This window comes from Lactuca virosa, chromosome 2, assembly GCF_052849685.1.
Source record: "Lactuca virosa cultivar CGN04683 chromosome 2, Lactuca_virosa_CGN04683_v6, whole genome shotgun sequence".
Lineage (NCBI taxonomy): Eukaryota > Viridiplantae > Streptophyta > Magnoliopsida > Asterales > Asteraceae > Lactuca > Lactuca virosa.
Genome location: NC_136427.1, coordinates 296,382,857 through 296,398,342, shown reverse-complemented (window position 1 = coordinate 296,398,342; position 15,486 = coordinate 296,382,857). Strand labels below are relative to the sequence as shown.

The 15,486-nt window shown below is 36.3% G+C and overlaps 1 protein-coding gene across 1 annotated transcript; it reads right to left on the bottom strand.

The window, feature by feature from the left end:
* Positions 1–11,462: 11,462 nt before the first annotated feature.
* LOC145161465 (Nucleic acid-binding, OB-fold-like protein) lies at positions 11,463–15,256 on the bottom strand. Its single transcript, XM_079080979.1, has 12 exons — positions 15,096–15,256; positions 13,918–14,001; positions 13,595–13,765; positions 13,405–13,470; positions 13,176–13,241; positions 12,838–12,966; positions 12,593–12,756; positions 12,400–12,490; positions 12,230–12,298; positions 12,039–12,130; positions 11,897–11,960; positions 11,463–11,766 (listed from the first exon to the last, which is right to left on the bottom strand). The coding sequence occupies exons 1-12, from the start codon at positions 15,177–15,179 to the stop codon at positions 11,662–11,664; spliced, it is 1,185 nt and encodes a 394-aa protein (XP_078937105.1). The 5' UTR covers positions 15,180–15,256; the 3' UTR covers positions 11,463–11,661.
* Between the last annotated feature and the right edge of the window lie 230 nt (positions 15,257–15,486).

The following is a 15,486-nucleotide window of genomic DNA, read 5'->3' as shown; positions in this document are numbered from 1 at the left end:
AGCCATGCATACAAACATATAGGGATGTCGTGGACTCCTCCTCAAGCTTCCTAAGCTGCTCTAAATGCAAGATCCAGAAGCCCTTTCTCGTTCAAGCTTGTTTCCTCATATTCCTTTTAGCTAACACACCAAGAACATGGTATTAAAGCACTCATAAGCTCAAGAACACACACTCTAATGATTTTAGAGTTTTAGGGACGTTTGAGGGTGAAGGAGGCTGATTAGGGTGAGGCTCAAATGAGATAAGGATGCTTAAATAGGTCTTAAGTCCGGAAATTATGGGTTGAACATTCGTCACGTACGCCCCACATACCCTTTGGTATGCCCAACGTATGTGCTGGCCCTCCGCGATCATCCATGCATGGTACGCTTAGCGTACTCCTGAAGTACGCCCATCGTACTTAAGGGACCATTATGCATTACTTATAATTCCAAGGGTTCAAAGGGTAATACCTAATTTGGAGTGTTACATGTGTAATTGCAGTTAAAACCGAAGTTGTAATGCAAAAGGAAGGAAACATAGTTGAACGGACGAAAAACGGCAAATCATGAATAGAGTTGAAAGGCGTGTCGCGCCCTGTTAAAAATCTGCAAAGATCGCATTTGTCCCCGTGGCGGCTTACATGTTCATGTCCAATACGGAAACCCGATACTTCATTGTGGAAAAGGAATTACCACATCGTGGTGTCGCTGTAACCTATAAATTAAGCCGGAAATTAACCCTAAAAAGAGATCTTATATTCCACTTTAATTTCTGGGAAAATACACCTCAGAGCTGCGAGTTTGAGAGTCTAGAAGGCAATCAGATGGTCGTTAAACTAATATGGAGCGAAAATCTGAATGATTCGAGAGCGGATTCATGAAGAGAATCATTATGTTTGCTTTTCTGATCACGATTAATACTCCAATTGATTTTCTACTGTTTTACTTTCTAAATTTAGGTGTTAAAACATTTTTCTTTGTGTTTGAAATAGATTAATCATGAAATTATGGATCACATTGTTGTTTGGATTGTTTATTCTTTTTTAATTTATCGTGTCAAGTTTGATTGAAGATTCATATGTGTTAAAGATCGTTGCTTTATTACTTATTGTTGAATCTATGTCATTAGAAGACCAATCTAATTAAGTTTTTTGAATCATAGTTGTTTTATTACAGTAAAATAATTGTGACTAGTGTTGGATCAAAATCTAGGGTTAGGTTAATAAAGTTATGAACTTAATCTATGTGCATGTTATAGATGACCAATCTTAGCATAATTTAATGTTAATAATCTTTAGAATTAATAAAAGTCGAATATTGTATAATACTAACTGAACAATGAATTTAGGGATAGATAATTGCATGAAGATGAAATTAAAAGTCCTTAGAGTCATTATTATCCGTGTATGGACCACATATATGAATCAATTTAGGAATCCATGAATAATGAATAAATGACCATTACAGCAAAGTAATTATCCTTGATTTTGAGATGTAATCCAATTTGAACCAAAGTGCCTAAAGTGATTCGTTTCCATGCATGGATGATCGCGGAGGGTCAGCACTCACCTCGCCCATAAATCCCCAACCATCAAATCATCGCGAGGATCATTCATAAATGCAAGAGGTATCATTCTCATAGTCAAGATACATTAGAGACAACAGAGTTGGCATTCCCGATCCACTTCCCTTAATCACCGGAAGCAATCAATTAGCACCTGACTTGACTATATTCAAAAAAAGCATATCCTTGATCTCATCTCAAGGAAACCATACCACAAGAATCCTCTCGTGCATTCCTACACTGCCATACTTGCCGCCAAAAACCACAACCATTTAGCCCTATGTTGAGTCTACATCCCAACTCGGAAAATCTCATGTCTACCCTCTTTCCTCCGAACACGAAAAGTTGGAAGGACATAACCCCCGTTGAAGATAATGACATCCCAATATGTATGTCAATCACTCAGCCTCTGGTTGCAATCCTCGAACCGATCATCATATTCACTTCCTTCTTAAGTCTCGCGACTTAACTGGCACTACTTCGAGCAAGGCCCTCAAGACCTCAAAGCAACTAACTCTCCTAGGTTTGCACCATTCAAACCTAAACTAACATGGCCACTAAGGCCCAAGCAATCACCAGACCTATCCTCAGTCTGAACAACCATAACCGATAACCGATAAAGACGGAAACATGATGCAATGAATCATGGTGCCAACTGATGTTATCTACCCCCAACCAGCTCCTTAGAGTCCCTGAAATTTTTCCGTGATTCGAGTATGGATCTTGTGCTTTCAGTAGTACGGGCCCAATACTACCTTCCACACATATCCGTACTTTCCACAAGAATCATTTCGGAACGTCTAAGTAACTACTCATGTCCACTACCGTCCGATCCAATCTCATATACCCGCTCTCAAAAGAATACACATCGCTAACCAACACACCAACTCCTTTAAGACATTTCCTAGGATCCCCAACTCACCCTACCATCAGCTGTTGAAAGACCCCTATTAATGTCAGCTAACTAATTTATGAATACAATTACATGCAACAAAACTTACATAATCTTTCGACTAAAAGACCCAACCCTACAATGGTTAGACTCATACGAGAGTTGTGCAATAGGGTCGAATCAATCATTCTAAAATTATTTAACCTTTGTAGCATGTAACTTAACATATTCATTTAATAGTTGACTCGCATCAATATGATTCCTACAAAGCACAAAGCAAGCAGCATTCGAGCTGTGAAACCGAATGATAATAAGACCTCATCAAAATCAAGCAGATCCTTACACGTAATTCTTGACCACTAGGCCCCAACATCTAGGATACTCATACGCCCCACATCCAATCTCTTAAGAGTAACTAACAATTGCTTACTTGTTGGCCTACTATAAATCATACTCACTCATGAAACTTCCACTAACCCTGCATCCGCTCGTGTATGCTAATCATACATAACATCAGATTCGATAGACAGTCGAATACTTGATTCTACCCTAAGCCCACAACCAGATAAGGAACAGGAAATAAGGCTAAATCAAACATTCTCAGGCTATAAAATATTAGTTATGTACAACTATGATGTATACACTAAGCAACCACAGTAATAATGCCAGTTCCATAAGCTCAATCAACAGGCATATAAAGGCTTCTCTCCTAGCATTCTATCATGCAAATCCTCTGTAGATCCTTAGCCCTAATCTAGCATGCAATTCTCATATACTAATACCAAAATAATAAGCATAACACATGTATGGGTATTCTGGGAAATATTTACTTGAACTCAGCTGATTGCATGCATCGCACCCCTTTTCTTAAAAATATTTTTGGCAAACTCATTTTCTTTTAGAAGGTTTTATTAACTCCTCAGTCTGAGTTCACACACACCCCGAGAGTGTGCCCAAATCTCTAAAACCAAGGCTCTAATACCAACTTGTAACATCCCAAAAATACCGAGTAAAAAATTTCATTTTAAAAAGGTCAAACTATTCATTCATTGTTCTAAAAACGATCAGAGTCAAGATATTGTCAAAACATCATAGTAATTTGTAACATTCATTGCGGAATAAATCTTCAAGGGATGCAGTGTGATCAAGTCGGACCCTTCCTTTTGAAAACAGAAGTACCTGAAACCATAAACATAAAAATGTAAGCACAATGCTTAGTGAGTTCCCTAAAATACCCCACACAACAAAACATATACAAACACGCATGTTGGGTCCACAATCATCAGACTGGACTACCCCCAGCCCACAGTCATCAAATTAGATTGACCTTCACACTGGGTCCACAGTCATCAGACTGGATTGCCCGCGGGTCCACAATCATCAGACTGGATTACCCATGGCCCATAGTCATCAGATTGGATTGCCCCGGGTTTGTTGGCTTACAACACAGAGCAGTAAAACCTCAATACAACCACACTATGTCAACACATACAACAGATAAACATATATCCAACAAACAGATAATCAAGCAGATCTACCAATCTAACAGATCACTAAAGCATAGCAACATCCTATATGCCAGGATACATCATACAACCTAGTAGGCCGACATTGGTGCCTTCGACCCACAAGTACAGTGAAGAGACTCACCTGAACTATTCAACAGAAGCCCAACAGCTGTCTCAGCAACAGAACATCTAACCCAAGCTTCCTAAAGCCAAACCAAAACTAATCATCGGCCAAATGCTCAATTCTACTCAAGTTTGACCAAAAGTCAAACTTGTCAAAAAGTCAACAGTCAAAGTCAAAATTTCCAACGAGCTGTCCTCCACGTCGTGGCCTTCCTTGGCCACGTCGTGGGCACAAAATGCTAAAACAGTCGTTGATTCCCCAATCACCATGCCGTGGCAGCCAAAGGCCACATCGTGGGGACTGGTCTGAACAACCCATACGAGCTTAATCCATTTTCTTCCTATTTCAAGAGCTACAAAGCTCAGATCTGATTCTTTCCAAGGTCTTAATAGATAAAGTTTCTAACTTTATCCATCAGGAAGGTCCAAACCACCAAGATCTAGACCTTAAGTCTCAAAGGGATCTAAAAATGAATCTTTCTCAACTTAATCCATTAAGTCCAAGTCTCCCACTTTCAGATCTGAATCAACAAGATATCTAGAGGGACAAAGTTTCTAACTTTATCCATAATAGTGCCACAATCATTGAAAATCTAAACTTTAATACACCAAAATGTCCTAAAGGACCAAGATAACTTGCATTGCTAAAAGGGAAGGCAAAAGATCATAAATCTCCTAATCCATAAGGTCCAAGAAACATTCCAAACTGATCAAATGATGTTGGACTCCACTCAATTCCAAGATCACCCATAAAATGGACCAAAAGTGCCAAAAACTCCAAATGACAACATCTAATAATATTGGAACTTTATACTCACAATGGTCCAGAAATATAGTGTCTTTGATGGATCCAAACTTGAAGTATCATTCCTTGCAACCAAAAGAACCTTTTTAATCTTTAAGCTCCATCAAAATAACATAAAAGGGAAGAGAGAGGAGAAATTCAAATCTTGAAGGTGGAGGCTAGGGTTTCTCCCAAGGGGTTCTAGAGATGATGGAAGTTGATAAAATGCTCAAAAATACGGAACATTAAGCTTAAATACGTTGAAAACCCTAAAAAAATCATGGGCTTGGGGCTGACTGATTGCCATGCCGTGGGCTCTGATCCCCACGTTGTCGCAACGACTTTTCACCCAAATCCACCTCAACTTCAAACATCCATAACTTCTTCGTTTCAACTTCGTTTTCGACGATCTTTACATCCACAGAAAGGTATTGACGAACCCCACACTTCTATCTAGTTAATTTTCGCTTAACACATGTCGAACTAAAAACCATAATCCATGCAAGAAGCCTAACATATAACTTTTCCTATTTTACCCTTTGGCTCCAAAACAAAACCCAAGAGCTTAGATCATATAACCAATATTATCAACATCTAATAGGGTCTAAACCTTATTTCCTTGAAGTCCAAAGCCTTTACTCGATCCATTTATTGTCCACAGTCCCAAAATAAGATTTTTTTTTGAAACAGGATGTTACATAATAATATAATAAATAAATAAACAATTACATAGTATATTTATTTAAATAACATTGTTTGATATTAATAATATAATAAATAAATAATTAATTACATAGTATGTGTTAATGACATCCAGTCTAGCTAGGAAGAGGCACCGGGTTTTATAACCATGTGACGTCTGAGGTGGGGAGTTCGATCTCTGTTAAACCCCCTTAATAGTTCCTCACATGGGGAATTTTTCTCTGGAATCCCTATGCGGTCGTGTCTGCCGTATTGGATAATTCGATCTCATGGGCTTTGCTGAAATATATGAAGGGGCTTCCATTGACACAAGCTATCATTCCAAAAAAATTACATAGTATGTAACAATAATGTTTTTTAATCTATGGTATTGGTATCATTTTGAAAATTTTGACAATTACTTTTTATAATACACATTTTTATTTTTTAAATCTATTTTGTATATTTAATAAACAGATTATGTAATATAAAATATACAAAATTGAAAAAATGGTCCCTAAGGTTGTCAAAAATATGTTGTTTTAGTCCAAAAACGTTTGGTGGTGTATCATCGACTCAACTTTAGATACCTTGTGCGATTTTGGTCTCTATCAACTTAAAAAGACTATTTTAGATGCACCATCAAACGTTTTTGGACCAAAACCATATACTATTGATAACCACACGAACCATTTTTGCAATTTTCTAATTAAAAATAAAAAAAGGGTCCATCCTCTCTCTCTCTCTCTCTCACCGTCTGCTACCACTCAAATCCTTTTCTTTCTATCTCTTCTCAGGACACACACACAAACACATATTATCAAGAACACATACACATAATCTCAAGAACACATCTACCTTCATCTCCATCTCCGCCTACTATCACCGTTCGCAGCCAACCACATCCATCTCATCCACCCTCACCTTATATATTTCCTTCCTTAACTCGATGAAACTTGACCACATCACACTACATTTCATCATCTTTATGCCAGAAAAATCCTACCATACGCCTCTTTTTCTCAGATTTGAAACCCATATATCATTGGAGTTATCCTTCTTTCCTCCCATCACTAGCTAAGAAAGAGCTCTAGTAGCTTCGGCGTTTGTCACCACCAGTGAACTAGAAAACCACTATACCCTTATTATCCCCTTATCAATTAGCTTCTTAGCGAGATCGACAGATGTTTATAGAGACTAGACCTTCATGATTTATGGATCTTTGAGGAATACATAGGAAGCACCACACAGAAGGTGATTGAAGCTCACATCTGCTCTAACTCAATTAGGGATTTCTCGTGGTGATAGTGTAAGTTTTTCACCGGAATCCATGGATTTTGAAATCTAATTTGCATATTTTTTTTCTTCGTTTTGTCCATGGAAGAATTTGATGCATTGATGGAAGCCCAAAAACCTTATTCACCCCGTGTACAAACCAGTGTTGAGTCCAATACTGCCCACAAAATTTTGTGATCTCATCCCTATGTTTTTCTTTAACTGTCGGAGGTGGTTGTATTGGAGGTGGGAGGTAATCGGTGGAATGCAAGAAGGTAGAAAGGGGGTGTATGGTGGTCTGGTTTTTAAGAAAAAAAATTAAAAACGAGAACCCAGTAGAGATGCTCTGAGAGAGAGAGGAGGAGGGGAGAGAGAGAGAGAGAGAGAGAGAGAGAGAGAGAGATTTAAAACAATAAGAATTCAATTAAAAGAAATAGAAAACACTATTTTAAGGGCATATTCATCATTTTAGGTTGGGTATGGATCAAAACCATACAAAAACGCCAACTCTAGGGACCAAAACCATACAAGGTATTCGAAATTGGACCATTGGTGCACCATCAAACTTTTTTTAACCAAAACCATATATTTTTGACAACCATGTGGATCATTTTTGCAATTTTATCTAAAAGGACAAAATTACAAGAATGGTCTCTGTGGTATGTCAAAACTAGCAAGTTTGGTCCAAAAGCGTTTAGGCTTGCAAAAATGGTCCAATAGTTTGGTTTTGTTGCAAGTTTGGTCCAATTTGGTATGAACTTTTTTGTATTGGCGATTTTGCCCCTTATTATTTTATTTTTCATTTTTGTTTTATTACAACAATTAAAAAACTATTAAAAATAAAACTAAAACAAAAATAAAATACCCCTCTCTCTCTCTATATCTCTCTCTCTCTCTCTCTAACCTGCAAATAAAATCGATGACCTTTAACACTAGCACAAATATAATTTGCTCAAATTGATTCAAGTTTGCTCATTAACCTAACTAAGTTCGGTATACAATTTTATAGCAACTCTAATTTCCAAATCAAGTCTCAAAACAAGATTTGTTCTTTGCCATATTCACTCTCCTCTGCTGCCTCTTCCTTCTTTTCCACTGGACCACCAGCAGCCGTCGGAGCACCACCGCTAGAGGAGGCAGCAACAACAAACTTACCCAGATCCACAACGAGGGTATTGATTTCCACACTACCTTTGTTAATCTTGGTGGGAATGTTGAGAATCTGGAAGAAAGAGGTCTGAGATGGATCGAGACCAGTGTTGTCTGGTGGAACAACCACATCCACCGGAGCCACAAGTCCATCATGCGCATGAGCTCCGAACTTGTACTTGACAACTTCTTCACTGGATTCCTTCAAGTCTCCCTTTGTGAAGATCAGGCTGGCATTCCCAGCAATATACAATTTTCAAGACATGATGTACAAGTCATTTAAGCATCATTTAGGAAAACACAAGAGCCGCCATGCTCTTACAGCTAGAAATATTTGCCTCACGAACATCATCATCTTCTTCCTATTCACATTCCAGCCAACACCACCACCACCTCGATGTTTTCCCTTTCCTCTTTCTATCCCACCAAATGTAGATCCCCACGAAACAAGACATTACTACAACAGCAACAAGTGCTCCAGCCAATCCATATATCAGAAAAGAACGAGTATTTTTATGGGATTTGGGTAAGAAGTTAATCCCTAAATTATAAGGTACAACACTAGTATGGGGTCAAAAGAAAAGGAAGCGAGGTCATTGGAGAGGGAAAGAGAGTTGAGTTTCATTTGAAAATCGGAGAGAAAAGATGAGTATGTTGCAAGATCTGGGAGGTTAAAGCTGTAGGATCTAATATCGCTGGTAGTGGTGGCGGCGGATAAATGTTCAAAGATGGGGCTTTTAGGGCAGATGTCTTTGGATGAAAATGGAGATGCAGACGGGTTAACGTCGGATTTGAAACGCATGGATGTTGTTAGATGAACAAATTTGTTCTGCCACATATTCCGATTTGATTTTAGATTTTTGAGATCTATCTATAGATAGATAGATAGATAGATAGATAGATGTATTTTGTTTTTGTTTTATTTTTAATTGTTGTAATAAAAGAAAATAATAAATAAAATAATAAAAGGCAAATCTGTCATTTTAAAAAAATTTAAATTTTTTGGACCAAATTCAAAACAAAATCAAACTTTTGGACCACTCTTGCGAGTCCAAACTTGCTAGTTTTGACGGACCATTCTTGCAATTTTGTCTATCTAAAAAATATTTAATATTTAAATATATAGTTAGGATGTAAAATAAATTATTTTTAAAATATAAATACCAAAATGGACAAAACCTAAAGACAACTGAGCTCTAGAGTTTACCAAAAATAAATAAATAAATGAATAAAACTTTCATCTCCAATACTAAAAGACCAATAAAAAATCAAATAGTAAAAGATTTTAGAAAAAAACTATCAGTGGAAATGTTTTTATTTTTTCAACTAAGTCATTCTTTCAAATCACCTTTTCGTCAAATTTGCAACAAAATCATACCAATATAAAATATTAACTTCCAAATCAGCAAAAAAAACATAATGAAAAGGTATTAGTAATCCGTATATAACCAAAAGCTTATAAGCTATCTATAATTCTAATTAACGTCCAATACAAGACAATATTTTACACACACACACAAAAAAAAAAAAAAGGAAACGGTATCCAAAATATTAAGGAACATTATTTTAGACATAATAGTAATACAATCCAAAAAAATAGTGAAAATCTATGATTTTAAAAGGATATAATTGCAGATTAGGGAACAAAATCTTTGAGATGAAATGATTGCGAGGATGAAATCCATTTCACACATGTGTTGCTGTCGAACTCGAACATATCCCAACACCCTGCTTCTCGAACATATCCCAACACCCTGCTTCCTGCTTCCACTCAGGTGCGGTACCAAGTACAATCCCATGAGGCATAAGCAATGTACAAACACTTGATGCGTTTTAGTTCTTGTATGTATGTATGTCAAATTGTCAATGAGTAGGTTCCACGGAAACGGAAAGGAAGCACCGGAAAAGAGAGGGAAAGGAATGACACGGCCCCTTAAAGGCTGAACAAAGTCGACTTTGGTGAAGCTCGGCATGTCCAAGCTAGTATCGGCAAACACCACGCCACCAACTCGGCATACCAAGTTCGGTGGCCAAACGGCCCAAACCTGGTGAAGCTATACCGATGAGAGAGATAGACTGTTGTGTTTTTTTTACCATTTAAACAATTTTCAATTTCAAAAAACATACCGTTTTCCAAAAAAAAATAATAATAATAATAATATTTCAAAATCTAACCGTTTTTTTTCCAAATTTGAAACATTCGATCATCTACTATAAATATCTAGGGATGTCAACTGGGGAAAACGGGACGGGAATTGCATCCCCTGCCCCCGCCCCCAAAATTCCCCCGTTCTCCCACCTCTGCCTTCGAAATCTTCATCCTTTCCACCCCTGCCCCACCCCCGAATTCCCCTCCTTACCTCTGCCCCGCCCCCAATTGATTTTGGACTACCTTATTTGGGCTAAAAGAAGTTTTTGTTTGGGCTAAAAGAAACTATTTTTTTGGTAACAAATAATTATTTATATCATAATTTTACATGTTACATACAAATTAAAAAAATGTTTTTTGCTGAATTTTGGTACGTAAAAATCATTTTACTGTTTATTATATTTATATAAGTAAATATAATATAATTTATTAACGGGACCCCCATGGAAACCGATCCTATCGGGTTCTGAAAACCAGAAACCGAGCATTTATGGGTTGGGTTGGGGTTGGGTCCAAAACCAACCCATGCATAACCCTACCCAAAATTAAAACGGGGGTTAAACTGGCCCCCGTCCCTACTCCTATCCCCGATTTTTTTCAACAAATATCCCCATATGGGACGGGGCCCCCACGGGATCGGGGTCTGACAAGACTTTTTGACATCCCTATAAATATCAACATCCTTATTCATTTTTCACCACATTCAAACCTTATTTATTCAATTACATTACCCTTTTATATTTTCTATCATATTCTAACTTTCTCCATCTCTCAAAATGGTCCATATGTGGAGCAAAGAGGGAAGAGATAATTTTGGCTCGCACCTTGGTCAATGTAAATGAATATCCAAATCACATCAACTAGGTTTGTAGAATTTTGAGAAGATGTGAGTAGATCCAACAAATGGCAGTCAATATTTTAAATGAAGTTGTCTTATGTGCTATTTTAATTTGAAGTTTTATTTAAGTTGAAGTGTCTTATGTTTTATTTTAATTCGAAGTATGTTGTGTTTTATTTAATTTTTAGTGTCTTGTGTTTTTTTCTATGTTGTATTTTTTTTAAATGTGTTGTAATTTCTTTTCAAGTCAATGAAATTTAAGTTTTCCAACCTCTTCTCTCTCATTTGGCAGTGGCTCAAAATTTGCCTACATACGTGGCAAGCAACCTGTTACAACCCGTCCCAATGCAATGATACCATTTATATAATACACTGAAATAGTGGAATGTATATAACCCACCCCCACCCCCACCCCCACCCACAGCTTAAAGATTATATATTGCTCAAACTAATCATCACTCTTGTTTCTGTGTAGGACTTTATATGGTGTTGCTTTATCCTATACCTCCCTCAAAAGTAAAAAAAAAAATAGGTGTTCCGTGTTGAATAATAACCATATCAATAAGGAAGCAAGCCAAGGTCAAAACTCAAAACTTTGGGTTGTTCATCATGCATACATATAGTTTATACAAACAAGTATCGGATAGCTAATAGCATATGTGAGAAAAATACCAATTACACACACATCATCATCATCATCATCATCATCATCATCATCATTTGATAGTGGCTTTGGGTATGGAAGATGTGCATGGGCCAGCAGATGTCATAAATGGGGCTCCTTTGAATGTGGCCACACCCTTCTCATCTGTGAAAAGATTCTGCACCCAGCAACAATTCATGTTACTTGATCAATAATCAACATATATTATATGATATGATACGTCTTCTTTTTCCATCAAGTAAGTGTTTGATAAAAATAATAAGAAGAGAAGAAGAAGGTGCAATTACGGGTGTTATCTTGTCAAGTTGTTTCTTCTTGGGGTTCAAAACGTCTTCTGGCTTCCCTTCGTGCCTGGTGTTTTATATTATTATATAATCAGCATGCATAACAAGGGTAATAATTAATATTGGAAAGAAAAGTAATAAATACCCGGAAAATGTGACACATTCCCCAATTTTAGCCCCTTGGGGAACAACCAAAGGCTCCACGACTGTATGATCTGCATTTGAAGCGCATAGCACCTGGAATGGAAGATAACAATTAACAGTACTTTACATGATGATGAAGATAACACTAGCTTTAAATTTTAACATATAACATATAATAATAAGTTAACTAACCAGTCCTTCTGAAACCACATCTCTTAACTTTCCAGGTTTCACATTTGTAATTAATGCCACAAGACGATTCTGCAAACTCAAATATCATCAACACAGCTCACACTATATATATAATATAAAAATGGATGAAAAATGGAGAAAGTGGGTATTATTTTATTATTTATTAATACCGTTAACTCTTCTGGAGTGCAAAACTTTGCTAAACCACTAACCACCTGCCTGCATTTACTCTCCCCAACATCTATCTCCTCCACCAATAAACTGAACCATCAAATTCCCCCCCACCCCAAAAAAAAAGTAAAAAAAGTCAAATGAAAATGTGAGAGGAGGAGATAATGAAATAAAGGATTAATTTGTTATAACCTGTCGGCTGAGGGATGTTTGGAGGCTTTACGAATGAGTCCAACCTGTATTTTCAATAAACTCACACTTAATTCTTTTTCTTTTTCTTTTTCTTTTTCTTTCTCATCTGCTGCCTTTTCAGGCAATTTCTTCTTCTCTGTGGCTGTTTCTGGTTGTTTCTTCGACTTCAAAGAAAAACTCATGTAAGTCTATTTATTACTTTCTTCTTTTTCAATATTATTTTCTTCTAGTAAACAGATGCATACCCCATCAGATTTTTTCTGGGCTTCAGCTTTTGAACTTGATGCTTTTGTATTTGACTCGGCCGTTTTTGTGCTTGACTCAGCCTTCTTTGTACTTGACTCGCCTTCCACCTTTGCTGTCACTTTTGCCAACTGAAAAGAAAGTATTAGAAAAAAGTTTTCAGAACTTAATTGCTTTGTATTTGAATGACATTGGTCATTTGGTAGATTTTTCATAGCACAGTGTTGTAATAGACTAATAGTAAGAAATGAAAGTAGGATGTTATAATAAACAAATAAGTGAAAGTATGTTGTGTGATTTCTTGCATTTGAAATCTATAAAGATTAAAGATTCTACTCACGGGAGGATCGAATGGGGCCTTCTCTACCAAAATCCACTCAAACAGCTCTTTTAAGTCGTGCTTGTTCTGCAACATGAATCAGAGGATGAATTAGTTCAAACAAAAATGGGCAGAATAAAAAGGTACATTGCTTAAAAAACATGGAAAAAAAACAGTATATAATACATTAATACATAAGATTGGAAATGACCTAAAGTAGGTTGTAATTATGTGCTAGAAATACCATTACCTGAATATAATCCATCCATCTCATAAGATGTGGCAGTTTATTCTTGTCTGAGACTGCAAGACTAATCTGAAAATATTTTGTGTAAGAGCAAATCAAGCTTAACAAACGAAAAAAAAAAAAAACCAACAGTTTTTGTTGATAAAAAAAAATTAGAAGCTATGAGCTAGCATAAAAGATAAATATTACATACCACATATGGATGAACAGTTGAAAAAACAATTATATCAGCTTCAGAAGGGGTGGATCCACCACCCACAAGAACAGATTTCTCAGTCAAGTATTCATTTAATTGGCTTAAGCCCTTTAGACATGCCTCAGGATCCGATGGGAAGTTTTCAGCAAATGTCACCCACTTGTTGAACTGCCAAAAAGGTGAGTAATAAAATGTAAATGTTCTTTTATAAGTCACAACCAACCATGCCAAATAAAAGTATCATGTTTCCTATGAAGATTTGCTTTGAGCAGATGAATGCAATATCACATCCTCAAAAGTCAAAACCAGTATGAACTTACATCCACATTGTTCTCAAGAGCAGCCTTCACAATGTTAAGACTCAAGCTTTTAAGATCATTCTTTACATCATCCAAGAATTTTGCCTGTGTAAAAGATGTTGAAGAAGGTTCAGGATACAATCAGTATTGCATAATGCAAAAACTAAAAGTTTGTAAAGCACTCCTATTTAGAAATCTGACTACATTACTACAAATACAAGATAGAATTAAGCTCATTGCTTCAAACTAACCAAATATCTATACTTCTATGCCTGAACCTGTTTATATTTCCCTATTCTATTTGTGTTTTGTATCTTGTGAGTTGTTATTTTGCAACCTAAACTTCCGCAAATGTAAAAGCACCAAAAGTCGAAACAGTTTCCCTTATGGGTTTTCCTAAAGAAGATCATTTTATAATCAGCAAATTGAAGTCAACGAGACGAAATTGAGAAAACTACATAACTACAGCATAGTTGGAAGCTTGTATTCATTATAAACCATAACAAAGAAACTGAAACCCAAAAGAAATAACTCAATTTCATATTATGACATAAAATGGTCATGGAGAAACTGAAACATACTATAGAGCCATAGAGAAACATAAAATGAACTAATTGCATATCATAAAGAGACTCACAATGGTGAGATAAAGCTACTAGTCAATGGCACTGGTGGCACTTGTTACTTTGACGATACATAAGTTCATAAACTAAACACAATATGCAAGTAATCAAGCAAATGCTTACAGAATTAATTATCAAGTATCGTAATCAATCTCAAAGGAGCGAAACTTCAAATCAGATACAGCTTCACTGAGCTAAAAAATACTAGTAGAACTGTAGAAGAACATAGAATTGCTGAACTACATTACATATCATAAAGAGACAGCTAAACAAATACGATCGCTATGATTAGTATTAAAATATGCCGATGCAACTGTTTAAGGTAAAAATGTACATATCTTACAGTTAACATTTGATTATTTGCGCGCGTTTGGTGAAGATTGGAATAGCTAAACAACATACGTAAGTTCAAAAACTGAATGCAAGAAAACTTTATAAGAATAGTCAATCAAATACTTAGAACGATGATTATCAAAATCGATAATGAAGTTCAACTACTCAAGCGGCAAAAACTAAAATCAGATATGATTTGACTGAACTGAATCAATGCATATAGAAAGCTGGATTGAAACTTACAGGGTCCAGAGATCGGGATTTACAGAGAGCCGATACGATTTTTTGCTTTCTTTCCACAGCCACGCCTTCGCTACCAGACGCCATTGTTGAGAATTGGGATTACTTCCTCACCTGCGTTTCTACTTTCTACTTCGGTTTGATTCTAGTCGTCTTCGATAAGTTTTAGGGCTCTGTATTATTTCACGGGCTTGGGCAACTTCTTATACGGGCCTTGTAGCTTCTTAGTCCTTACAGTTACAGGCTTACCTCGTAACGTTCTTGAGTTTTCTAAAAAAAAATTATTTGTGTTTTCAAAATTGAAAGTAAGCTAATAATGTTTTTTTTAGTGGGAATAAAGAACGATTCAACAAAAAATTTGTTTATGTTCGTTTATTTAATAAATAAACGAACA